Genomic DNA, 26,316 nt, shown 5'->3' on the forward strand with positions numbered 1-26,316 from the left:
AACTACCCATTTTTTGCTTTTTCCCCCCATTTTTGTCCCTATTTTGCCTCAGTTTTCACTGGGTTTGTCCCAGTTTTGCTCTTTTTGTCCTGTTTACCCATTTTCACCCTGTTTCCTCCTATTCTTGGTGTTATCTCACTTTTCTATGGTTTCCCCCCTGGTTTTCTGTGCTCTTGTATGCCCCATTTTGGCTTATCCCCACTCTTCCTGCCCCAATCACCGTAACTGTCTGGTTTTGCCCCATATTGCCTCTTTATTGCTCCCCCCCCCCCAGCTTTGACCCATTTTTCTTCATTTGTGCTGTTTCCTTCCTCTTTCCCCGATTTCCTCCATTTTTTCCACCTTTTTTTCCCCATAATTTCCCTCCCTTTTTTCCCTCCTTTTACCATTTTTCCTGGTTTTGCTGCACTTTCACCCTTTCTCCTCCCCATTCCTGACCCATATCTGTGTATTTTTCCTCATTTTCCCAGTTTCCCCTAAAGTTTCCCCATCTCATTGTTTTCCCTTGGCTTGTGCCTGTTTCTGCTCCTCTATTTCCCCATTTTATCCTAAGTTTTTTTCCACTATTTCCCCTGGTTTTCGCCCTACTTCTTGCCGATTTGTGCCACCTGTATGTGGCACATGTTCCCCCTCTCCAACAACCACCAGTAAGTGACAATATACAGGCATTGCCGCCCCCCCAACATGCCCCCATACGTCTCCCAAGTATGGCTCAGAGCCTCCTCATGAGCCCCAGAATTGTCCAGACCCTCGCTTTCCAGTAGGGTCCAGCGAATCCTAGTATGGCTTAGCGCCCTCCTCAGGACTTCCAGTATGATCCAGATCCCCATTCCCGTATATTCCACGGCCACCCAGTACACCCCACTGCCCTTGCAGTGCTGGCTTTCCAGAACACCCCGCAGCCTCCCAGTGGCACTCGCAGGCTGGGGCGCCGGCAGAGGACACCCTTCTGCCACTCTAGGACTGCGATGCGGCGGATGGCCCTTCCGGCCTGGTCCCCTTTCTCCCAGTTGCTCTGGTCCCGCAGGCCATTCCAAGCGGGCCAGCCCCGGGACACTGCCGCCACCCTGCCTTCAGCCAAAGGACTCGGGCCCTCTCTCAATGGCCGCTCCTTGCCACAGCCCGCTGCCTCAGCCGGCTCCAACAGCTCCTCCGCCACACTGTGCGCTTCCCTCGCCGCGCGGCACCACCCACCCTCTTGCGCCATGACCCCTCCCTCAAGCAGCCACGACCACGCCCCCTCTCAGTCGCGCCAATCACCTGAGCACCCCGTGGCCACGCCCCACCCCCGGCGGCCTCCCCGCGCGCTACGGAGCCCGGCCTGTGAGGAGGCCGTGACTCACCAGGACGGGCCTCAGCGGCCACCAGGGCTGCGATGGTGGCCAGGACGGCACTGAGGGAGTGTCAGAGACCCCACCGCAACCCCTGCCTCAGGGCCCAGCGCCCCTGACCACAGCCCCCCGCTCCCCCATTTCTCCGGGGCCAGTACCCCTGTACTAACCACGTTCAAGGTCATTGGTGGCCGTGGCACTCAGTGACATGATGGCAGCACAACCTGAAGGGGGTATGTGACCCCTGACACTTTTACCACCAAGTGTGACCCTAGGTTTAGCGCAGGCCTGACCTGCAACCTCCCCTCAGGGTCATTAGGCTGGTTAGACAGTACATTTTGGCCTCTCTGAATTTTAAATTTCAGCATGTGACTTTTTTTTTTTTCAGACACTGATATTTTCATTTTTCCCAAAATTTTCAGGTTTTGTGAATGAGTCACACATTACTTCCAATCATGAGAAACTGGTGAGTCCCAGTATTTGAAAACATCACTCCCCATCTTCAGGCACCAGTCAATAAGCTTGCATTAAGCCACCTGATTTGTAAGTAGATTGAATACTAAATACCTGGCATTTGCCAGTGCAGTGCCAATTGCTGGAAAAGTAACACCTCCGGAACAGAGGCTTTAAGTGGAGAGAAATTTTATTCCTGCACGTGTGATAAATGGATATTTTCAAACTTAATTGCATTGCTAAAATTGAACTTGAAACCACCTTGTGCTTGTACAATGAGGGATATGGGAGGGAGGCAACACATGATTTGACTGCTTCAAAACCTGACATGGTTTTATGTTAAAGGTTCTTAAAACATTATGGCTGTAGAAAACTGAAAGTGAGTATGAAGCTGAAGCTGCATTGGTAAAAATGAATAAAAGTAACTGGAAATTAGTTGATTGGGACAGAAATGGGGCAGGCTGGCAAAATAGCTATGCAACTTCTCTGTGTAGTAAGCAAGATTAGCTCTCTCAGCCTGTCTCCAGAGCAGAGCTGCTCCAGCCCTTGCAGCATCTCTGTGGCCTTCTCTGGACTCACTCCAACAGCTCCACATCCCTCCTGTATTGTTGCCCCAGAGCTGGATGCAGGACTGCAGGGGGGGTCTCCCCAGAGCACAGTATTGGGGCAAATCCCCTCCCTCGACCTGCTGCTCACACTCTGGGGACGCAGCACATCACACAGGGGGCTTCTGGGCTGCAAGTGCACACTGCTAGGGCATGGGGAACTTCTCATCAACCAAGATGACTCTCCAGGATGGGGATACATCCAAAAGACAGGGCTAAAACCTAAGGCAAAGCACTGCATGTAAACAAAGAACAGTCCTGCTGTAAAGCCTAGGCTCTTCAGTTGGGAAGTCATAATGAGTGGCCATTGCATAGGAGCTCTTCCTTTGTTTGTCACCCCTTGCACTGGTTGCCAGGAACAGAAAACTCCATTAAGGTTTTCTGACCGTGTGACACTGTGTGCTGTATTCAAGTTGGTGGAGTTACCAAAAACTTTTAAGAAATAGAGGGGCTTGTTTCTTTCTGCATTTGTCTGTATTGAGAAGGGGCCTGAGGGGCTGGAATATTGTCTACAAGTATGACAAAGGACACATGGAGACCTGCCCCCCTCAAAGCAGCTGCAAGAGGCTGGCAACCACCAGTGAGCAACTGAATCAAGCCCTTGATACTCCACCACAGTGAGAAAAAGCACATATAAACTGGAGGGTGACACTGTAAGGGCAGTGTTTAAAAGTCAAGGATATTACTATTTCCTACCAGGTTCTACCAACAAAAAAAAACAAACCACACAAGGTGATTTTCCCTGCCTCTGTACAGCCTGGGTGTCACTCTGGAAGTGTCAGCCATTGTCAACTGAACTGCTTTACAAATCCTTCCATTTGCCTAGATTGTTGCACCATTTGGGTCAGCAGCCTTCAGCAGGTTACCAGCTTACTGAGATGACTGTGAGACTGTCTGCACCCAGCGTAGGCTGGGCCACACTTCCCAATGTGCTGGCTGCTGGGCCACCTGCCTATGTCTCCTCCAGCTGCGGGATCATGGCTGGATGGCCTCACTCCAAAGCACATGGTCAGAGCTGTGTAGCTGATGTGTGGAGCTGTGCGCTGGGGAAACACAAGAGAAGAGAGGTATTCTGACAGCATGTAAAGGAAGAGTGCTTTTGTCTCTACTGAATAGCATGTCTTTCTCAGGAAGGGGGCCAACTAGAGACAGCTGCTCTTTACTTGGGAATTATTTTCTCACAAACACCAGGACAGTAACTTGTTAATTGCTGAATACAGCACATCCCAGGATGCCTCTGTCCTCTGTGCCTGCATCAGATAATCCCAAGCAGAAGATTAATGCAATTTAAGTAAATACTTGCACATGCCTAATAGGTTCTTGTCTGGTATATGTATCAACTCTGTTCAGACAAAAAAATACTACCAATTTCTTTAGTTTCTGAAACAGGCAGCCTCAGAAAAAGCCTGTTACACAACCTTGTCATTGAAAAGGAAGGTTGTAAATGGGGAAAGCATTGGACAAAGGACTTCTCTAACTGCATGTTTGTGACGCATTTAGTAATTAAAAGAGCCCCAGAATACCACTTTGTAAAAAGTGCAAAAGGTCTTCATGCATGAGAGCCACACAAAGACTATTCAGTCTCAGATACAAAGCTGCAGTTACCTGAATTAAGCTATTTAATGTTCTGCTTCAGAACTGTTATTTGAATACTGAGTAGCACAGATCACTAGCATTATCCTTTAATGCAATGGGTGATGCACAAATCTGCAGGTCCAAAAGTATTATGATGGTAAGGTTATTTTTGAAAATGACAAAACAGCTCTGAGAAGCGTAAGTGCATGGAAACGTCATGTTGATATGGTCCAATTCTGGACTTAGGCTCATCTTTGTTTTCAGTCTTACATCCTTTACCTAAGGTAAGCTTGCAACCTGCTTGCATCAAGTTAACTATAATCAAACAGATGAGGACTCCGCACTGAGTTTGACATAGGCTTAGACTGTCCTCAACACAGATGGGTGACAGAGGTCCCTGAGACAGAGCAGAAAGAAAACTCGATGTTACTAAGGCCTAGAATGTGTGGGAAAATCAGAATGCTTTCCTCCTACTGCAGTCATAACATCACCTGAAAAAAGGTATCTACAGGATAAGCTGAGCTCTGAGCTTCACAAGAACTTACGTTTTACTTGTCTTGCTATCCTGACCCTATACTTGACATAGGCACTCTGCTTGTGATGTTTCTGTAGGGTCTGAGACCACACAGCAGCACATCTTACACTTTAGCAGAACAGGCCATAGAAATGAAAAGGCAACAGATGAGTCATCAGCCAGACTGCAGTCTGACACCCCACTCACTCTCCTGCTGCAGATCTCTCTCCTCCTGTGAGGAGGTTGCTGATAATGCAGTTGCCTGGCACATGAGATTGCAGAAAACCAAAGTCATCAGAAAAATACCAGCCATTTATTTTCCGCTATTTTAATAAAGAGATGGCTTCATCTCTCAATGTGCCTGAAAGCAAGTTCCTAGAAGAGTCTTTTAACAGTTCCCAACAGCCAGTTTGAAGAACTGCTGACATGTCAGCTGTGTTATGCCTTGAAATGTGCCTGCAAGTGGACAAAGTGCCATACATGATTTTAAGGATAAAGTGGCTTGCTAGAAACGTTCACATCCTTACACTGCTTGAGTACTCCACCCCTCTACCTCTTGACCCTGCAAGACCCAACATCAAAAGGGATTCCAGTGTTTCATTCTCCAGAGCCAGGCAGAGGATAGGGTGGCTGAAGATTCTGGCCAGCACAGGCAGAGCCACTGTTATCTCATTACTCCCACCATCAACATTTTAACTCCAACAATGCAGTTACCTGATGCATTAATTTTAATTAGTAACTGGATAATTCCACAATTTATTCAGTTACGCTTGCTCCATTTTACAAAGATATCAGAACAATGAGCTCAAGAATATCCTTGCTTTAATTTCTCAGAAAAATCCTGAGAATAGGACTGGATTATTTGACTGCAGTGGGCATCCAAGGCTACATGGCCATGCATCAGCTCTGGTTAGAAGCCTTCAGATTGTTATGCTTCCAAATTAATACCCAGTTTACTAGCCTGCCATTCATGAACTGCACTTTCAACCTCTACCTGTCTCAGCGGCAAGTACTCAGTACTTTTTACAGGTGGCTTTGCTAGCACTCCCCTAAGTTATTTCCAGGCATTAAGTACAAGTCTGAGAAGCATTTAAGCCTCTCTGGAGATTTAGTCTGCAGCTGATCTAAGGGATATTAAGTCAAATCCTAAATGTATCTTTTAAGATTCAGGCAAACCAAAACAGCTGAAAATCCAACTCCTGCTTTGGAAACTCAGTACAGGGTCGATACTAATAAGCGTTAGTACAAAGCTTACTGAACCCCTTTCAGAGAGGACAATCACAATCTCCTTCGTAAAGCAAGCTGTTTCTCTGAGGAAATACCCCCTATTTTGACATCAGTGTAGGCACTGCAAGGCAACAATGCTGCAGGCAGCCTTGGAGTAAAATAATACTCTTGAACTACCAGAATACAGCAGTTTGCCATGGTAAAACAAGCTTGATTCATGATACTAAAAAAAACCACAACAAACTAACGGAACACCCAAACCACTGTAAGTACTGCAAGAGGCAGTAACAGGCATTGTAAAAAGACTGTTGTGCCTAAACTCAGTTACCTCTCAAAGAAGAAATACGATGGTGTTCCTGCTTTTCTTTGTGGCAATTCAAGACCCGGGAGGTTCTGATTGAAGGGAAAACTGGTACAGATCTGCTGAATAACGCTTTAGCACATTTCTTCCTTTTATTTCTCTGAATCTTGACTAAATGTTCATGTCTCTCAGTTGCTACACATTTAGCAACCTGAAAAACACACCATTACCTTGTCTTTTTTCACTCTCTTGCTTTTCCTCAATGTAAGTTGATTTTTAAGGTGGAGGAGAGAGCAAGGTTAAGACAAGAGCCAGAGATACAATACCAGATGACCTCTAGTTTAAGTGATGAGTATTAAAAACAAATCACTACCAGAGTTAAATGACACAACTGTTCTTCCATTTATTTCAAATCAAGCTGCTGTGAGCGGGATTCATTAACAACTTTGTTTTTCAAGCTGGATTCATTAACAACTTCATTTTTCATACAGACAAGTTCAGCAAGATTGATAGCATGTGGCAATTTAGAGGTAGCTGCATAATAAAAAGAACTTGCTAACATTTAACACTTTGTACAAAATGGAGGTGGAAGGTTTTTCGAAACAGTACAAGAAATGTTCCATCACAAGTCGTTACTTGATGACACTATTCTTTGACCAGAATTCACCTGCAGGAACAGGCATCTTCCCCATACTCCCAAATAGGCTATCCTTCTCAGGTCAGATATGCTTAAGTGAAACATTTTAAAACCATTTAGTATTGGATGTCTGCCTCTATCACAATGCTTAATTAGCAAACAAGAAAGCAGCTACAGTCCATTTTATGTTTTCATATACTGAGTCTTAAATGTTCATATACTGTCCAGCTTCTTCAGGATGAAAGGAGCTGAAAAAATAAAATAAAGCCACATGAACTTAACTCAGCTGACAGTAATAAGAAGTCCACAGTGAGTCTGCGATTAAACTACAACACGTTTATGTGACATATAAAATATTCAGACTCTGGGTGAGATACCACCCCCCACCTCCCACATCGTCCCTCCTCTCCGTGCATGACTGCTTTAACGGGTGAAGTAGCATGATTCAAAGGGGCACAGGGTATGCCCGCTTGTGTTGCAGTTCAACGCCCTGGGCAAGCGCTCGACACCACCACGCGGGGGTCGAATCACCCAAACGGAGTGAAGGGCACCCTGAAAAAAAGGCTGCGAGCCTCTGATGCAACACGTTACAGCACTGCCCGCAAGAGGAGGCAGCATGGCGATGCTCTTCCATGCTATGGGGAAGACCAGAAGCGCGGCGTTCGCCCAGGCCCCGCCGGGATGCCGAGGCTCTCCCGCCCCCGTGAGGACGTGCCCAGCCACCGGCACACGCAGGCCCCGGCTGCCACCCGACCCCGGCCCGGCGGCGCACTCACTGATCCGCAGAAGCGCGACATAGATGAGGAAGTTGCGGACGGAGACGAGGACGTCGCGGCGCATCTTCCGCTTCAGCTCCTCCGGGTCCATTTTGGGCCCCAGGCCCTCGATGCGGAACATGCTCAGCGCCGGCGTCCCCGCGCGCCGCTGCGGCCGGCGCGAGCAGCCACGCGCGCGGACCTCACGTGAACAGGGCGGGCGGAGGTGCTAGACGGCAGCGGCAGTACCACGGCTGCGCCGCCCGGGCTGCGGGCGTGCTGCGCGCTGACGTCATACCCCTTCCGGAGCCGTGCTGCCGCCTCCGGGGCTGTAGTTCCGCGTCCGTTCCGCTCGCGTCCGGCTTGGTACGGGTGCCGAGCTGCCGCTTGGTGTCCGCTCGCGTCCTGCCTCTTCTGCGGCCGCGCGTCTGCCTCGCGTGCCGGGCTGTAAGCCGGGACACGGGGTCCTGTCAGGGACGGGGAGCGAACTCGGGGTGGGGCGTGTGGGATTCCCGTTCCACTGGTTGCGACTCTGGTCTTTAAAGGCCCTTCCAACCCAAACCAGTGGGTGATTCGACGGTTCTGCCGGCAGCAGTGCGTGTTTCTTTTGCTCCTGCCAGGTTGCAGACAGTAGCATGCTGTTTCTTGCGGCGGAGATGGGTCTGTGGTGGGGAGCTGAGCTGCCGCCTGTTTGAAAAAGAAGTCTTGAAACACACTCCAGCTCTGCTCGGAGAGGAGACAGCGTTTATTCTGCGCAGGCTGCTTCGGGCGTTTCTACAGATCGAGCACACCCAATGCTGGCTTCTAGGTTACATTTATACACAAAAGTTACAAGGTGGTACACTCCAGTTACAATGATGGGCCAGTAATGTGCAATCATTGGCTCTTCTTCTCCCATCTCTGTGTAAAGGCATGGTATTGATTTATTTCACCATGCATGTTCTGTAAGTGTCTCTGTGGGAAAAGGTCTCATCTCAAAGAGGTGTGATTTTTTTTAATATCAGTGGAGGCAGTCCAGGACACCATAAAAGTTAGTTTCATTGCCAACTTGTGTTGGAGATAAATGCTCTTGGTGAAAGCATGTTCTCCTCCTCCTCTGGTGTCCTTTGGCCTTCGTCCATTCTGTCATCTACAGAGAACAAGACAGTTCTTTGTCTAAACCTTGACACATATTTACACAGTTTCTTCTGGTTTGAGTCTTCCTGCTGCAAATCCAGAATCAGTGCCACCTGAGTCTCTGCTCCTCAAGGGCTGGAAGGCAGCTCTCTCCACCCTGGGGTTAAGACTACAGCAGAGCAGCCTAGAAGCTGCCTGGTCTGGTTGACCTGTGGGTGTGAACCTGGGGAGCTGTGGTGCAGGCAGTACACTTGCATGGGGGCATGGAACAGGAGTTCTGGTTAGAAGTAGCTGTCATGGAGGAGAGTCGTGTATATATCACAAACCTTTCTCCTCATGCCCATGGGGGCATGGAACAGGAGTTCTGGTTAGATGTAGCTGTCATGGAGGAGAGTCGTGTATATATCACGAACCTTTTTCCCAGCTCCTATCACCACCACATTCCATCAGATGTAAAACAGCCCTACATAATAAGGCACAGAGAAATTGTACAGTGCCATTCAGTGACCTTGATGAAGGGTTACAGCGTTCTTTCATCAAGTTTGCTGATGATAAGGAGCTGTCTGATACACCTGAAGCTGTGCTGCAATTCAGCAGGACCTTGATAGGCTGGAGGATTGGGTAGGGAGAAATACAATGAGGTTCAACAAGGGCAAGTGTAGGGAGGGGAACATGAGTGGAAGAAGAACCCCGAGTTCCAGCACAGGCTGGGGGGTGACCTACTAGAGAGCAGTTCAGCTGAGAAGGACCTGGGAGTGTTGGTGGATGACAAATTGACTTGGAGCCACCCCTTGGGACAAGAGTGTCCTGGGGTGCACTGGGAGGAGTGTGGCAGCAGGTCAAGGGAGGTAATCCCCACTACTTGACCCTGGTGAGGCCACATCTGGAGAACTGTGTCCAGTTCTCAGTGTTGGACTCTTTGGTACAAGAAAGATAAGTAGCTACTGGAAAGGGTCCAGGGGAGGTCCACAAGGATGATCAGGGGGTTGGAGTATCTTTCTTATGAGGAGAGATTGCAGGAGCTGAGCCTGTTTACTCTAGAGAAGAGGAGACTGAGAGGGGATCTCATTAATGCAGATGAATATCTCAAAGGTGGGTGCCAGGAGAATGGTGCCAGACTCTTCAGTGGTGCCCAGTGACAGCACAAGGAGCAATAGCCATAAACTAAAATACAAGTTTCATCTCAGCATGAAGAAAAGCTTCTTTACGTTGAGGTTGTCAGAGCCCTGGAACAGGCTGCCCAGGGGGGTTGTGGAGTTTCCCTGTCTGGAGACATTCAAAACCCACCTGGACATGTTCCTGTGTAACTTGCTCTGAGTAGCCCTGCCTTGGCAGGGAGCTGGACTGGATGACATTCAGAGGTCCCTTGCACCCCTAATGGTTCTGTGATTCCATAGCTCTGTTCAAGTAATAGTTCTTGGGATGTCTGTTACCAACGATTGGTCTGTAATTGATAATGGTTTCAAGGAGCTGGTACTATGTCTGATCTTGCCTTGGGGATGGGAATGCACTACGTGGCTCTGTCTAGAAGTGGTGGACACAGATAGAGAGCCTCCTTTTGTGGATTACACTTCATGACACTTCAAAGCATGTCACAACACAACAGCTTCAAACTCAGCAGCTCCAGCCACATCATTGTATCCCTGCTGCATACCCCACTGGCTTCCCAGTCTGTGTGGTACTACTGTGTGTACATGAGGACAGTCCTGAAAAGTAGACTAGTCTCGGCATGCTTGATCACTGCGGAGAGGAGGTTATAGTGCACTAGGCAGGAGCGGAGATTGCCTTGCTGGCCCCTCTGAACTCTTCTGAGTGCCTTCATTCTGAGTAATCTATTAACAGTAGGACTTCATAGATAACTGTTTTTTCTCTAATTGCAGTAAAGAATTAATGTAGTTGTGCAGTCTCCTGAATAATACACCACTGTCTTTGGTACCATTGCCGATCTATAGAGTTTGTTACTGCTTCAGCTAGTAACTGACTTATCTGTGCTGCTTCGTTTAGTATAGTGGAGCCTTCACCTCAGTGCAGAACCCCATCATGCAAAGTCTTGTACAAGGGCAACCCCTGTTCCCAAACAAGTGTAGGGAGACCATCCAAGGGCAGTAATACTTAACAGGTACAAAGAGACAAAGAGGGACAAAGATCTTGACTTTGGCGACGCCCCTTGCCAACCAGAAAGCCATCTCTCTGGGCGCTAAAGGTCATGGGAGGCTGGGCTGTGGGTGAGTTTCAGTCAGGATAATGGATCACCCTGAATGCTGGCTTGAATTACCTCCCTCTGAACTCTGTTTGTAGCATACAGGTTTCAGCCAGCCAAGCCTTTATTTCCTGCCTGTGACAGGGAGCCGGCAATACTTTCAGAAGAAGCAATACTTTCAGAACTCCTACTCACATGCCAGGAATATGGTCAGAGATGGCCACAGGTGCTGTTAATGCCTGGAGACAATGAAGCAAGCAGTCAGTGTCTTGTGTCTCTATCCACCACCACCCACTGAGTTCTGCAGGCCACCCTGCTCTGCCTATGCTTCTTGGGATCAGGCAATGCACTGTAGGCAGGTAACTGCAAAAAATGGTTTTTTCTCAGCCAAACTGCCTATGATTCGAGGCAAAGCCAATTACAGCGCAGCTGCTTTCATTGTGTCACTGTCTGGGAGAGCTTTCCTGCCTTTCAGCGCTGTCACCAGAAGTCAGGAGAATAAAACTCCTTAATATCAGTGTAGCATTAAAAAGCAGGCACTTCCTTATTGCAGTGCTGGGTGCTAGGTGGAATTTCCACAAATCAAGCACACCCCATGCCTATCTCATAGTTACATTTATACCTTAAAATTACAAGATAGTACACTCCAGTTACAATGATTAGTTAGTGATTTGCACATAATCATGGTATCTGCTGTGTCGTTCTCTTCTATTACTATGCTTGTGTGAAGGAAGGGTCTTCACCTCAGCAAGGGTCTTCTTGATCTGTGGGTATGTTTTTTAGTATTATAATGAGAGCATAATAAGGATAATTCATCTAAATGGCACCCTAAACTTATTTTGTTGACAAGTTGGCTGGCTACCTTGCCAGCCTGTCAAGTAACTCATCCTATATACAACAGACCCTAGGTGCCCTGGTTATGGTTTAGAGAGTAAGGACTAAGGTAATACATTCCAGAGAACAGGGACTTCAAGCAACACAGCGTCGGATTTCAAGCAGCACAGCAACCCATACTGACATAAGGGCTAACTTCTTCAATCAAGATGTTCCTATAGGTAAGTGTTTCACAAACAAACACAAAATATAGAAAGGTTCAGTAAAACTTAAGACAATCTGCAACAGTGCTACCTCAAGAGCCCTCCGTGACTTTGCAAAGAATGGCCAAGGAGGAGTGTTCTCAAACTACCCTACTCCTAGCATATTTGCAGGACATTCAATTCAACTCCCCAGTGCAAATGAAGGGGCAATCTCTTCTCACCACTGAAGTTGGAACACTGCCCTCCTGAGAGCTTTACAGCAAGACTCTGTAGGAAAATACAATAGAGCTGCCCAGATCTGCAACTAACATAAACTAGCATTTTTCTGCTGCCTTCCAAGAAGTCTTGTTGAGATTTCACTCTGAATGTAGGTTTCTCTGGTCTTTGCTAGCAGAAACGGGTTGGCAGGTGCCAAGCTCGTCTGTGCAGAAAAGCAAGGATTCTTGTCTTACATCTCAAGACTGTTCGTCCTCCCAGTCTTGATTTGTATTTGAAAAGCAGAAGTGAGGCTGTTTTCCTGAGCACTGCTCTGCAGAAGATAAAGGAACTTGGGCAAATTTGGGCAAAATTGAATCAAACATGACACACTCTTGAAAAGAGACTAGAGCAAGGAGAAGACCAAATGTAAGTGAGGACTCTGCCAGGACATTGGCTGGGAAGCTGTTGCCACAAGTTTTTTTACTGGAGCCTCCCCATTCTCCTTGTCCTTTTATGAGATGTGGGGATGATAAACATTTTCTTTAGGAGACATCCACATTGAGTAGGCAGGAGACTTAAGGTGTGGAGTGACCAGCAAGGAACAGAAGACATTGCCTTCGGGTTTTTACAGCAGCATGAACAGCTTCCTGAACTGTCCTTGAAATGTTTGCAGTAATTTTCCAGCATTCCCTCAAACCCCCAAATGGTGCAGTTTTGATAACTCGTATAGTGTTATATAGTTTTACTCAGTCCTGTAATTGTATGAAAATGTAGCTTGCATTTCCTGGGGCTACAAGCAGACTACTAGCCACTGACTTGAGGTAAAAGTTCCTGAACAGAAAGTGGACAAGCGCACAACATGGTATGTGAAATGGCTGCATGTGGCAGGTAATAGTATGAAAAGCTGACAAAAGTTGCACATGATGCCACAAGGAACAGCTGGTTCTGCCAAGTGGCTTTGAAGCAATGATGTGAGGAAAAGCTAAACTTTCAAAGATATCTGGAGAGAAGCAGGGCAGTCTTTCCGGGATAATGCCAGTAACTGTCCGTAATAGCACGTAATGCCAAGATTACCGAGGTAACAGTATCAGAAATACCAAAGTGGACATAGATGTTAAAAAAACCCAAACAAACAAACAAACCCCACCACAGTACCAGTGGGGAAAAATAGTTATAAGACAGTTGTTCCTTTGGGAGGAGATTCGGACAGACAAAGGAAGTGCAAGATTTGCAAAAAGGAAGGTTGAGGAATGAGAAAAGGGAGTACCAAGGTACACAAATGTTGCGACCAGTGCTGCACAGAGGAAGCAGCCAAGCAGCCCTGTGTGTGCTCACCATTGCTAGAGCAGAATCTTAAAACAAACCTGTTGTTTTGACTGTAGCATGTATATCAAACCTATGTCCTGATCAGGAAGATGACGGGGAAGGCATGTTGTTTTCCCTAACAGACTTGAGAACACTCAGGTGAATGGATTAAACTTCCCAGTATTACCATATAAATGCATCCTCTATGTTTGATGGCTTTGGCAGCCATCAAACATCCTAACATTGCTTAAAAATATTGCAGCCATCAAACTTCCTAACATTGCTTAAAAACAGGTTCATTTTTTTCTAGCCTTGCTGAGAAAAGGTTGACTAGTGACACAGAACATTAATTTGTACTCCTTTAGCAAGGAAACCAGTTCACTCCACATGTCAGTCAGTTAAGGTCCACATAAGCCAAGGTGCATTTCATATACCAAGGATATGATATTGTGGTCTGGCTGCCTCTTTAACTCAGTGGCAAAACCACCAAGAAGCAGGCCCAAGTCCAGGCATCCTTCTGCATGCACATTAAATAAATCAACATTCCCTTGTGCCTGTGATTTGGATGACTTGTGTGTGCCTAAGTGAGGAGCTTTGGTTCTGGTTTCTTCTTCCATTGCTGTGAGTGGAAACTATCTGGGAAACTGCAGGATTCAAGTGCAAACAGGCTCTGCAGGCCATGGAACAGATGACAGTGGCAGGACTGTATGCTGGGTGCGAATGCAGAGAAGAGTCAGGGCTGTCCATGGACCTGAGCTAGGATGCGCTACTGAAAATTCAGACTTCTTGCACTGAGGATTCTCCCCCTCCCATGAAGTGCTGGCACTGATGCTGAGGTAAGCCACAGCCAGTGCAGAGGAAAGGCAAGAAATAGTGCTCAGAAATTAAATCTGCCCTGATCGTCTTTTTTATGACCTCAGGCAGGTTTGTGGGAGAAAGGAACTCACTAAGATGGCTTGATCCTCCTTGATGAAGATGTTTTGTGAAGTGGCCCTCCATACACTCTTCTGGGGTGTTTCTGGGGCTTCTGGGCTGCTCCCACATCATGGAGATGGTTCATCATGGCTGCCTTTCTCTTAAGCAAGGCAGCATTAGCTTGCTCTGGCTAATGGCGGCCCCTTGAGCATCTACCAGTAAGATTCAGAGAAGTGCCAGAAACCTTCACTTCTGGCATTGGATCATGTCGTTTATCACTGATTCATACCAAAGGCATTTTAGAGGCCCAGGGGAAGCCTCGCAGAAGCACTAGGGGGAGGCAAAGCAGACAGTGCTGGAACCTTGGTGCTACCTACCATGTTTACCCTTTCGCCCCATCAGAGGAATCAATACTGATACATATACTAATGGCAGCATTTGTCTTTGTGGGAAAAAAAGAAGTCTCTGTCTGGCCAATAAATTTCAGCTTGACATTGTGTAGTCTCTCTCTATGGGCTCCACACAGTCGGTCAGACTGTACAAATATATATTTTCTGGGCTTCATCAAACCAGCACAAAAAGCAAATTAATGTGACTGCCAATTCAAGTTGAAGGGACACTTCCCTCCCACCCTGCTGATGCCTCTCAGTTTCTCAGGCCTGGTGTAAAGGTCAATGCTATCTCTTCTAGTGCATAGGTACACAAACAGTGTGCATGGCCCTTGCTGCTGGAGTCTGAGGCTCAGTGCTCAGTGCTCAGTGCATTGGCACCGAGGGTCTGGCAGACCCTCCAAACAGGACTGTTTGTCCTGCCGGTATTGCCTGTGAGAAGCTGGGTCTCCCATTTCAGTTCAGTCTCATCTCATTTTTCGTCTCCTTTTTTCTTTTTTTTTTCTTTTTGCCTGTGTTTTCCAGCCTGTATCTGCAGCCTTTGGAGTGAAGGGTAGGTAAGAAGACAAGGGCTGTTATATAGGATTTTGCAAATTTCCAGCGAGTTTGTCTACTCAAATGGTGCACAGCTAAATGGAGCTATTGCACATGGCATCTGGGGCAGCTGTACAGCAAGATCACTGCCCATAGTTCACACAGTAGTCATACTATCCAGCACTACAGTAACAGACACCCAGAGACAGCATAGTCTTCTGTCCGTTCATCTCCTCTCCTAAGTTTTCTGAGGCAGGTAATGTTTTCTCTCACTGAAGAGAAAAAGTCTACAAGATAGGCATCTGACTATACACAGAGCTCTGCCTCTGATTTCACTAGGTTCAAAGACTTTCCTTTCAACAAATTTCAGCCAGAAGCTCTGGCATGGCTTACAGCTCATGGGAGCTACTTAGGGCTGGGAAAGTCAGCAGTGCCAATCACACCTTTCCAGCAGGAATCTTGGCAGTTGTACAAGAGGAAGACTCTCTGGCACAGATAACTTCATTGAATAGCAGACTCCAAAATGGAAACTGGATCTACTCCGTCTAACATTATGCTTTAGCAGAACTGTCAACTGGATGGCTAATCCGAAGGGGGAAGCAAAATGGCAAGGAGCTTAAGCAGAGAAAGATTCTGAAAAATACATTGCACTGACTTTTTCTAGGAACAAGGTACGACGCTGTGTAGATTCTTGTGCAGTGGTATATTCAGCCACTGTGTCAACTCTTCCTGTCCAGCCCAAAAACCTGCCTCAAGGCAAATATTTCAGAATCACCATTCACTTACCTATGGCCTGGGACAGGGAGAACTGGAAATGCAATCCCCAAAAAACTGTGATACATAGCCACAGCATGTTCTGCCCCTGCATCAGGTGGCTGAACATGATTTCTGATGTCTTCAGAAGTTTGGATGCACTGACCTTTATGCTGAAGGGAACCAAAAAGTGGATATAATTTGTATCATTTGTCTGTATTGCTTTAAGAAGTAATTGCTACCCTTAAGTAGAATTAGAGCATGTAGCAAAATATTATGTTTGCACAGTTTGAATGAGTTTGAATCTTCAGGATAAATATTTTCTGGTCACTTACATAAGTAACAGAAGTATTTCTCTTATCACACTCTCTCAGTTGCCTTCCATCACATACAAAAATTGTGGCTTCCTTTTTGAGCTCTCTGTCATTGAAACAGATTGTCAAAGATGTAAGAAGGAAAACAGAAGTTTGAAGGGCAAATAGTTTGGCTCTCATGTATTTGAGCTTTTCTGCTTCAGGGGTTCATTTGTCCATTCCTTGCTAAGGGATCTGAAAGTATTTCCTTAAAAAGAGCTTGGTGAGAGGTGCCTGCGCAGCAGGCTTTGGAGCTTCTCAGTGCTCTTTGCCTTTTTGCTGTCCGCATATAAGAAACCAGCTACTAGCAAGATTGTCAGGTTGAGCTGTAAATAGGCAGAATGTGCCCTTTTTAAGCACACAGGGGTAGGCATTCTGCATGAGAGATTCAGAGAGATGGCCTGGCTCAACCTGCAGCCTGGCTTGCCAGACAGGTCTACCCAACCAGGGAGAGCTGGTGCACATATAAAGGCTTGGAAGAACACACACCCTCCTCATAACTGCCATTTCTCTGAATGGACTCCAGTACAAGCACCTGTACAACACATCTTTCTCACCTCTTCTGACTTTTGAGCTGCTTTGTCTTTTACTGGTCACATATGCCATGTTATATTTTAAAAAGGTGTCTTGGGTGGCATAAAAAGAAGTGTGGCCAGCAGGTCAGAGGAGGGGATTCTTTCCATCTAAACTGCTCTGGTGAAATACCACCTGGAGTACTGTGTCCAGCTCTGGAGTTCTCAGTAAAAGAAAGACATGGAGCAGTCCAGAGGGGGCCACAGAAACAATGTGAAGGCTGGAACACCTCTGCTGTGAGGAAAGGCTGAGAGAGTCAGGGTTATTCAGCTTGGAAAAAAGAAGGCTCCAGGGTGACTTGCAGGCTTTCAAAATGTAAAGGGGGCTATAAGATGGGGATGGACTTTTTAGTAGCACCTATAGTGATAGGACAAAGGGTAATGGTTTTAAACTAAAAGAGGGTAGATTTAGATTAGATATAAGGAATAATTTTTTTACAATGAGAGTGGTAAGACACTGGAACAGGCTCCCCAGAGAAGCTGTGACTGTGCTATCCCTGGAAGTGTTCAAGGCCAGGTTGGATGGGGCTCTGAGCAACTTGATGATTGCAGGTTCGACTAGATGACCTTTAAAGATCACTTCGAATCCAAACCATACAATGATTTTATGATTTTAAGATAGTTTGGGTCACTCACATAGTGCTGAATGACTTTCAACGGGTGAAATGTCATCAGACAACCAGCCTAGGTGGCAGCAGCAGACTGGTGTGGCAAACCACGCAGGGGTTTTGCCTTGTCTGTACCTTTATCCTGCAGAAGGGCAGGCAGAATGTCAGGGAACTTGAGCTGTTTCTGTGTAGTTCATGGAACCAAAAAACCTGCAGCACACAGACACTCAAACGTGGCTGGGAAGCCTTGCCACATCCAGACTAAGGAACTCTGAGAAAGGAGCTGACTAATCAGCAAAGTTCAATTTTTCACATACATGAAATGTGAAGGTTTCTTTCTCCTTCATGAAATCTCTCTTAGTCATTCTTCTTCAGCAGATGCAACTTTCTGGATCCTTAAGCTCAGCAGTTCCAGAGCAATTATCTGGATCACAGGACATGCAGATAGGTTCACAGGTTCAGCTCACGACAAAGATGAGCTCTCAGAGGTTTGATACTTTTGCGTTCTTCATAGAAGCAGCTTGGCAGGTAAGTAAAAATAAGGTGGAAGCTTCCAATTAATTTTGAAATGGGACAGGCAGAAAGCTTTTATTAGTCAGCTGTTTCATGATCAAAACATGAGCAATGAAAGAATGTTATTTAGAGACAAAATGTCTCGTAACTTTCTGGAGAAATGTTCCCCAGGCTTCTGAAACCTAGAATAATCAGAGAGAAGAAATTCACATGTCCAGTTCCACCTCACAGAGGTACAAATCTGATGCCTTTGGTAGCTTGGCATGAAGGTCTGATTTGTCCTGTTAGTGGATCGTTTTAATCCCCAGGAAAGAACTGTGACTTAATATTATTTCTTTTTTCAAGCTCCTGCTTCCTGTGTGGATTGCTTTGAAAACATCATCCAGGGGACTGATAGGAAGGGAAATGCAATGCAGATTGTCCAGGAAAGCTCCATGAATCAGCAGTTGATGCAAGACCTTTTCCTGGGCACTGTTTAATGTTATATTGATTACAGATTTCATGCCCCAGCCTCATTTTTGTTAAATTCAGGGACAGCAAAATAGTACTGATCATGAAAGGTGACAGAAAAAAGCTTTTACATCAGCAGAAAAGAAAAATAGCCATTGTTTCTGCGGGTGAGTTGCTTTGGGAGAAAAGCAGTCCCTGAAAAAAGAGCAGAAAGAGTAGCATAGGTAAAGGCAGAGGGACCCAAAGTGCAGAAATACTGTGGCTAATTAGGGAGTATGAAAGAGCAAAACCAGAAAGGCACAAAGCAGAAAAAATCAATACCTTTCAGTAGGTGAGTCTTTGTTTCCTGACGAGCACTGTGCTAAATAAAGAGCTGCGGACAGTTGCAGTGGAGTTTAAGCACAGAGCAGGGCATTTTTACAGCAAAGGCTGGAGTCAGAGAAGGAAAGTAAGAGCTGACACAGTGGATTTGGGTTCCTGTGTCCCCATTTGTGCCTAATGAAAGTCACATAGTGCCAGGCAATCTTCAAGCAGCCTTGTACCCACTTTCTTTGTCCTTCACAACACCTTCGTGCCCAGAGTACCAAGAGCAAGAGTGCTGCACACTGTGTTATGTGACAAAAGCGCTCTACACACCCGCAGAGGAGCACAGAGGCACAATGGCAGCGGAAACACAAATGATACCCTGCTCTGCCTACTCCCATGCCCATACAGGAGTCATCAGCCCAACAGAAGCCCAACTCCACAAGCCCAGAGGATCACAGGGGCACCAAGGCAGTTGAGAACACAAATTAGGAACTCAGAGGAAGGGAAATCCTGTCCAGGACCTTCCCAGAGCTGTTCTGGGGGAGGCTCAGGCCCACAGTCCGGGCATGAAACCTATCAAAAGGATATGATGTCTGAGTATCCTTAGGACTCTACCATCAACATGGGACATGTTATGGGATGCAGGGGACGAGCATTCAAGGATTGTACAAGGCTTATTATAGGGTGCTGCCCTGGGTTTAGCAGTAGCAGTCAAAACACAGTTCTGCAGCAGCTACGAAGAAGGAGAAAAATTGACTGCTACTGCTAAACCCAGGACAGGTGCCCAGGGAGGAACCAAATGTGGGGAAACACAGGCATTGACATGGTTTGGGGAGAACAAATGTTGGAAAACAGAGGAATAAGGTGATAAAAAGAGACAGCAGCATATAAACAGTTGTGTTCAGGGTGCTCCTCTGGCCATTCTGGGTCAGTCTCTGTCCTGCCACCACCAACTCCACTTCTAACAGTTTTCCTGAATGAGAGACTCTCTATCTGCTGCGTCAGAGTGGCCCATTTGTCAATGGTGCAGCAGCTAGAGTGGTGTGGGTATGCAAGAAAGTATGCAAGTGCTGGTGATGATCCAGCCTGACAAATTGTGAGGAGCTGATGTGATCAGCGGGTTTAAGTCCCTACGGGGTGAGACCACAGGAGGGGACGACTATTGAGTGGACCGGGGCCGTCCGGGACAGCTCTGTATGTTTCTGTGGCTGCGCTGCTACTCACGGCAGAGTCTGCTCCAGCAGCTGGAGAGGGGCTACGGCCTCCAGGACTTGTTTATGCTGGCGGGGCGGGGCGGGGGCGCGGACCCGGAGGGGTGGACCCGTCCCCGCTGCTCCGGCCCCGCCTCCCGGTCACCGGCCGCACCTGAGCCGTCGCTACAGCCGGCTCGTCTCTTTGCTCCCGGCAGCAGGTAACAGGGGGGCTTTTCTCCGCAGTGGGGTGAGATGTGCGTCCTCTCCTGTCTCGGGAGCATCGGAGCTGCGGGACTACCCGGGACACGCGCCGACATGCGCGGCGGCTTCGGGGCCCTCGTAAGGGGCCGCGCCTCGCTGCTGCGCCCCAGGGCTCCGGCGGGTGGGTCCGTCCCGCTGGAGCCCCCGCCGAGGAGGGGGCCGGGAGGGGCGAGGGAGTGCGGGGCGGCCGTTGAGCTTCTCCCGCTGCAAGAGCGGGCTGGCCCGCCCGGGCGCTGTCCCCGCCGGCGGGGCAGGCTGGGTCCCGCTGGGTCGCGCTGGCAGCGGTGCGGAGCCGCGTGTGTCAACTGAGATGGTCAAAACGGGAGTTCTCGTGTGAAAAAGGCTTTGCAGTAAGTAGTGCTGCTGGTCCGGGCTCCGCGTCGGCTGTTTCTCAAGAGCCACATGAAAAAATTGTTTTGCTGCTGGAGTTTATAGCCAGTTGCAGGGATGTCTGCCCCAAAACTGGCTGTGAGCAGAAAAGTGAGTGTTGCTGCGCTGGCTTAGCTGGTGGTGGTGGCCAGGTTGAGATGGGAGACGTTGTGGCAATCTAACCCGGGGTACAACAGAAAGCTTGTGGCTTTGAGATTTGGTCTACTGTCCTGCTGTTATCTTTCATCCAGAAATACCTGCCTTGCTGGGTGGTAGCTGCCTTAGCTATGTCTGTGTTAGTGAAACATTTGTAACCTTGAATTTTGTGTGCCTCTCTTTTCATTTAGGTGACTGGCTAAGTGTCTTCTGGCCTTATCTTGCACCAAACACAGTGAGATAATTTTCTTTTTCATGGAGGAAGCTATACGTACACCACCACCATCCCTCAAATGCAAAACTAGCAAACAGTTAAAAAAACACCCAGCCCAAGTAGCACCTCTCTTTTGTGGAATTCGCAGTCAGTGATTTAGATTTTTAACCACAATGGGAAAATATTGTGAGAGACATTTCAACTGTGCTTAAGGGACCAGAAGTCAGAGTGGCTTTTGTATGCAAGCATTAGGTGTAGCACTCTGTGATGAGCTTCTTCCTTGCCAAGAGCAGTAGTCTCAGTGGACAAAGACAGGGTTTCTGTGGAGCAGCTGGGGCACAGAGGTGAGACCTCTCTAAAGGACAGACACATAAGGGCAGGGTGACAGTCGGTGTTTGCCTGCCAGTTGTTACAGATTGGTGTAATCCAAAGTGTTTGGATTTGCTTAATTTGTAGATCCTTATGATAGCTATCTAACCACTGAAAATGCACCTGCCATCTTCCACCTGGGTAACCTGTTCTGGATGTACATGCTGATCTCTACCTCTTGAGCATCATGCATCTTTGCTGCAGCACTCTGTTGAGGATGGGTTTACCCCATTAGTGGGAAACTATCTGAAGTTGTAGAAATTGTAGCGGGGTAGGAGGGCTCTGGGTGGAAAGGGGGCTTAAAAGAAACTTCTGGAGCCTCCCAGCAAATGGCAGGTGTCGTTCTTTTCCTACTGACTGACAAAGCTTCTTGGTCATGTCCTGTACCAACTGCAACTGCTATGGGAAAGAATGGCTTGGCACCAGAAATGGCGTGCTTTGGATGCAGCTGGGCTTGCAGCCAAGCGTAGAGTTTGCTGTGACGGAGACTCCTTTGCTTCTCTAGCAGGCATATGGCACACATTTTCAAGTTTAGTGCTATCTAATTTATCCTGGGTGTTGCTGCTCTTAAGTTGTTGTAAATAGCCCTGTAAATTCTTGCAGAGCAATCTGCTAGCAAATAAAGCAGTGTTTTTAATGTTATTTAGTTAGCTCAGCTCTAATGCTTGCAAAGAGCCTGGTGTTTTTAAAGCTGAAGAGAACCTCTTAGGCTTTTTTTGAAATGGCTCTGTACACAGCATGAAATTCCCAAATCACTATTTTTGAAATACATTTATTTTCCCTTTATTTACTCTTACTTTCTTGGCATTTGCCAAAAGGCTATGGAAAAGTTGTTTCCTAATATATGGTCTTCATGCTCGGTGAAATCCGAGGCACATGTAAAGATTATCCATACCGATGGATATGAAGGAACATGTTGTGTTGCCCACCTTGAACTTTTATATTCTGAGGTGACTTTTCTTCCATACAATCACAGGAAGACACTGGGAATACTCCAAAGTGCCGAACTTTAGAGGCTGGTTTGCTGGTTAAAGGGCTGCACCGAAACACAGAGATCAGCACCGGTATGTGGAGTTCTCCACAGAATCTGCTTTGATGTTGTGTTTTGTGTTGCTTGGTTTGATTCCCACCTACCCTGTTGTTCAAATCAGAGGTGCCATAAATGTGTTACCAACAGGCTGAGCTGCTTGATTCTGTGGTGGTGTGCATACAGCGACTGGGGCATTCTTTCTGTCATGGCAGTCCTTGTCCAGAGAGATATAGCTGAAGGGGTAAAAGTCTTCACACACTTCCACACAAGTCCATTTTTAGAGGTGAAAGCTGTTCAGGGGGAAGTATTGATTTTTCTCCTTTCCACCTTGAACATTCCGTTTATCATTTTCTTCAGTTTGTGTGTAATGGACCGCACACATAGCTATTTTTACTTCTCTCCTTCCGCTCTAAATATATGATCCAGGCAAGGATGTAGGCCCTTTGCTGAGACAATTATTTGGTGCCTGAACCTCATATTTTAAAACTAATTCAAATGTGGAACCTCTTATGTCAGCAGGAAACCAGAGCACAATGAGGTGTGATGATACAGGCTAGACTTGCAAATGACTTTAGAAAGAAAGCTGACAGCTGCCACTGCCCTGCAGATTAACTGGGGGGAGCAGCAGTGAATGGGTAACTTGTGCTTGTGTTTGCTATTGACTTCTGGCCACCAGTAGTATGTCTGATAACACTAAAAGAGGCAAAGGGATTGTCTTGACAGGTAACTGGCTTTGAACTGTCAGAGGGGTAATTTAGATAAAACATTAGGCAGAAGTTCTTCCCTGTGAGGGTGCTGAGGCCCTGGCACAGGTTACCCAGAGAAGCTGTGGCTGCCCCATCCCTGGCAGTGTTCGAGGCCAGGCTGGATGGGGTTCGGAGCAAACTGGTCTAGTGGAAGGCCTGTGGCAGGGAGCTGGAACTGGATGAGCTTTAAGGTATTTTCCAAACTTAACCACTGTATGATTCTAGTAGGTGTGACCTGGCAGTGCTGGTCACCCTGCTCCTCTGATGGTTCTGTCTGTTCTCAGGCAAACTACAATATGTGTTCCTGGCTTCCTGGGTCTGGCCGGGTGTTACTTGGCTTTTGCTTAAAGATGCCACATTACGGATTCCTCTGGGCCTCTTGGAAGATGGCTATGGTAGGTGATAGCTGTGGAGGGTGTAGCTCATTTGGAGCTTCAGGTTCATTTTTTAGCTGGCCAGTGGCCACTGGTCTCTTCCTCTGTTACTCTGCTGCAGCGAGGCCCTACTCCAGGGCTGGGTGTGGAGCTACCTTGCCAACAGTGCTGGCATCCGGTCCCAGCAGTGCTGAATCTGTGACCCTGCCAGTAAACCATGTATCCACAGGTTGTGTGGGGTCTTCTGCTATTCCTCTGCTCCATGGGCACCTAGACCCCGGACCATGCTGCGCCAAGGGTGCATCTGCTGCACAGCATGGTCCCCCATGAAGAACATCTGAAGGGTGCACTGAGACTTGCAAGGAACTTTGTCCCAAGTGACATGCACCTGTGCCATGGTCTTTCATAGCCGGAGCGTATCTGTATAAAACCTGACAGTGCTGTGGGAGAGACTCCCGCGTTGGAGAACTCAGGTGGTTAGAATGTGCAAGTGCAAGCAGCATAGGCTGTGTCTCTTGAGTTGTCCCTGCTGTTCCTGGGAAGAGTCCTCTGTGTGCCACAATTGCAACAGGCAGGGTTCAGCAGCACCACAGGCTGAAGCAGGACCTCTTCTGTCTTCCATGGGCTGCCAAGTGCTCTAAGTTCTCCTGCTGACTTTTTGATTTAGGGCAGCATTTCTTTGTAAGTGCAAACCTGTGCTTCCAATAACATTAAAAAACAATAGTGCTTTTAATTTATATTTTGGTGGTGGGCTGGGTGGTAATGGTAATAATTTTTTTCCTGATACCACAAAGAAGTGCTGAGCATCAAAGTTTTTTCCATTTTGTATGAGAAGGAAATAATGCTATGACTTGGCAGCACTTGTGGGAACTGCAGCTTGGGCACATGATGTTTCTGATATGGATTGCACCTCCTGAAACGCCTCATGGCTTTCTTATTACATGGTGTGCCACTTCCCTCCTCGAAGACTGGAGGATATGGTGTATCATGGGAAGGGTCCGGTTGAAGACTGGCTTTTTAAGGAGCTGCAGGAAGCATCAGAAATGACACTTTCTCAGACTGTCCTGTTCATTTTACCTGGGTCAGAAGCTGCCCTGGCTCTGAGGGTGGGCTGATGAGCGGGCATGGTGGTGGCTGCTACTTTGTTTGAACTGTAACCACTCAAGTGCAAAGGTACTTTCATTCTGTAGAAACAAAAGCCTAAAATCCAAGATGCATTGATGGCTGAATAAAAAACCTAATTAAGTGAGCTGACAAGCCAGAACTACTCGCCTGCTCACTGAATGCATGGCAGTCTGAAGTGGTGACTGCTAGCATGAACACCTGGAGAAGGCATTGTAATTGGATTTATGAGATGGACTTGCGTGGTCTTGCTTCCCATACAAGGTCATGTGTTTTGGGCACAGCACAGGTTCTCTTTCTGGCTGCCAATGGTAGTAGATGAACCAGAGAATGCACAGAAGACCGTGTAGGATTGTGCCAGTGTGCTGCCTCCTGACCAGCCTGGAGGAACATGGCCTTTACTTCCACACAGCACTAGGTCACAAGCTTGCTGACCCACTGGCTGGTGCTGTAGGGCTCCTTACCCTTTTAACCAAGTCAAAGCTGCTCATTTTCTGGGTCCCAGCTCAGCTTCCCTAACATAAGGAGGCTGGACTGAAGAGCTCAGAACTGTCATGTGGTCAGAGGGACAACCACTCAGACGTGAAGTCCTTGTTAAGACAGCAAGCCATCCTGTTCTACTAAAGCAAGTATAACTAGGGCCCCAGAGGTGATCAGACAAGCATCTGACTTAGGAGTGTGGTGGATAAACTCTACTGAACAGATCTCAATCCTATTGACATATGGCAAAATTGAGTGGTTTCATGAGGTTTATGAGAAGCAGTGCTGCTGTAATGGGACTGACATCATAATACACAAGGATGCTTCTGGCCCCCTTGTAGGGAGGATCCTGCTCTGGACCCTGCTCCTTGGGCAGCAGGATAAGCCTCAGGTGGACCTGTGTCTCTCACATGAGGGTGGTAGGGCACTGGCACAGGTTGCCCAGAGAAGCTGTGACTGCCCCATTGCTGGTAGTGTTCAAGGGCAGGTTGGACAGGGCTTGGGGCAACCTAATGTAGTGGAAGGTGTCACTGCCTGTGGCAGGGGTTTGGAACTACATGATGTTGAAAGTGACTTCCAACCTGAACCATTGGCAGAAATGTGTGTGGACAATTTGGGCTGCCCTTTGTTCTGGGCAAGCTCTGTGTGAATGCAACTTGTCTCCAAAAAAGCCAGGGAAACATCACATTTGCTCAGGGGAAGGCCAGGCTGGCCCTCCTGAATCACCTCCCTTTCCTCCATGTGCCATGGCATAGCTTCTAGGAGGATACGTTCCATGATCTTTTCAGTCACAGAGGTGAGTCTGACAGGTTGGTAGTTTTCAGGGTCCTCCTTTCTACCCTTTTTAAAAATGGGTTCAATGTTTCCCTTTTTCCAGTCTCTAGAGACTTGACCTGAACTGCCATGACTTTTCAAATATATGATGTTTGGTGTGGTGGCTTGGCAGCTACATCAGCCAGTTGCCTCAGGACTCTGGAATGCATCTCATCAGGCCCCATAGACTTTAAGTAGGTTCAGGTTCCTCAGGTGGTCTCAAACCTTATCTTCTCTTACAGTTGTCGTGGGTTCAGCAGTAGCAGTCATTGTTTCTTCTTCTTAGTAGCTGGTGCAGCACTGTGTTTTTGACTTTTGGCCTGGGAACAGTGCTGATAACACTGATGTTTTTAGTTACTGCTCAGATGTTTAGTCTGACCAAGGATTTTCTGAGCCTCGTGCCCTGCCATGGAGGAGGGGAGGCCGGGAGGAAGCAGAGACAGGACACCTGACCCAAACTGACCAAAGAGGTTTTCCATACCACAGCATATCATGCCCGGGATGTAACTGAAGAGTTCCCCGTAAGGGCTAGGGCACTGCAG

General features: G+C 47.4%; 2 protein-coding genes across 2 annotated transcripts in view; one reads left to right on the top strand and one right to left on the bottom strand.

The window, feature by feature from the left end:
* Positions 1–6,384: 6,384 nt before the first annotated feature.
* Positions 6,385–7,721, bottom strand: TOMM5 (translocase of outer mitochondrial membrane 5). Its single transcript, XM_065661887.1, has 2 exons — positions 7,420–7,721; positions 6,385–6,891 (listed from the first exon to the last, which is right to left on the bottom strand). The coding sequence occupies exons 1-2, from the start codon at positions 7,538–7,540 to the stop codon at positions 6,857–6,859; spliced, it is 156 nt and encodes a 51-aa protein (XP_065517959.1). The 5' UTR covers positions 7,541–7,721; the 3' UTR covers positions 6,385–6,856.
* A 12,277-nt stretch (positions 7,722–19,998) lies between these two features.
* Positions 19,999–26,316, top strand: part of FRMPD1 (FERM and PDZ domain containing 1) — a 41,936-nt gene continuing 35,618 nt past the window's right edge. Inside the window, exon 1 of the mRNA XM_065661763.1 lies at positions 19,999–20,058. The gene's annotated coding sequence lies outside the window, so the exon portion shown is untranslated. The remainder of the gene's footprint in view (positions 20,059–26,316) is intronic.

The sequence above is a fragment of the Lathamus discolor genome, chromosome Z, assembly GCF_037157495.1.
Source record: "Lathamus discolor isolate bLatDis1 chromosome Z, bLatDis1.hap1, whole genome shotgun sequence".
Lineage (NCBI taxonomy): Eukaryota > Metazoa > Chordata > Aves > Psittaciformes > Psittacidae > Lathamus > Lathamus discolor.

Excerpts from the sequence above, each read along its gene's own strand:
- TOMM5 (XM_065661887.1), bottom strand. The coding sequence starts at position 7,540 with ATGTTCCGCATCGAGGGCCTGGGGCCCAAAATGGACCCGGAGGAGCTG. Across the intron at positions 6,892-7,419 it reads TGTCGCGCTTCTGCGGATCA|CTCCTTTCATCCTGAAGAAG; the intron begins GTGAGTGCGCCG and ends TTATTTTTTCAG.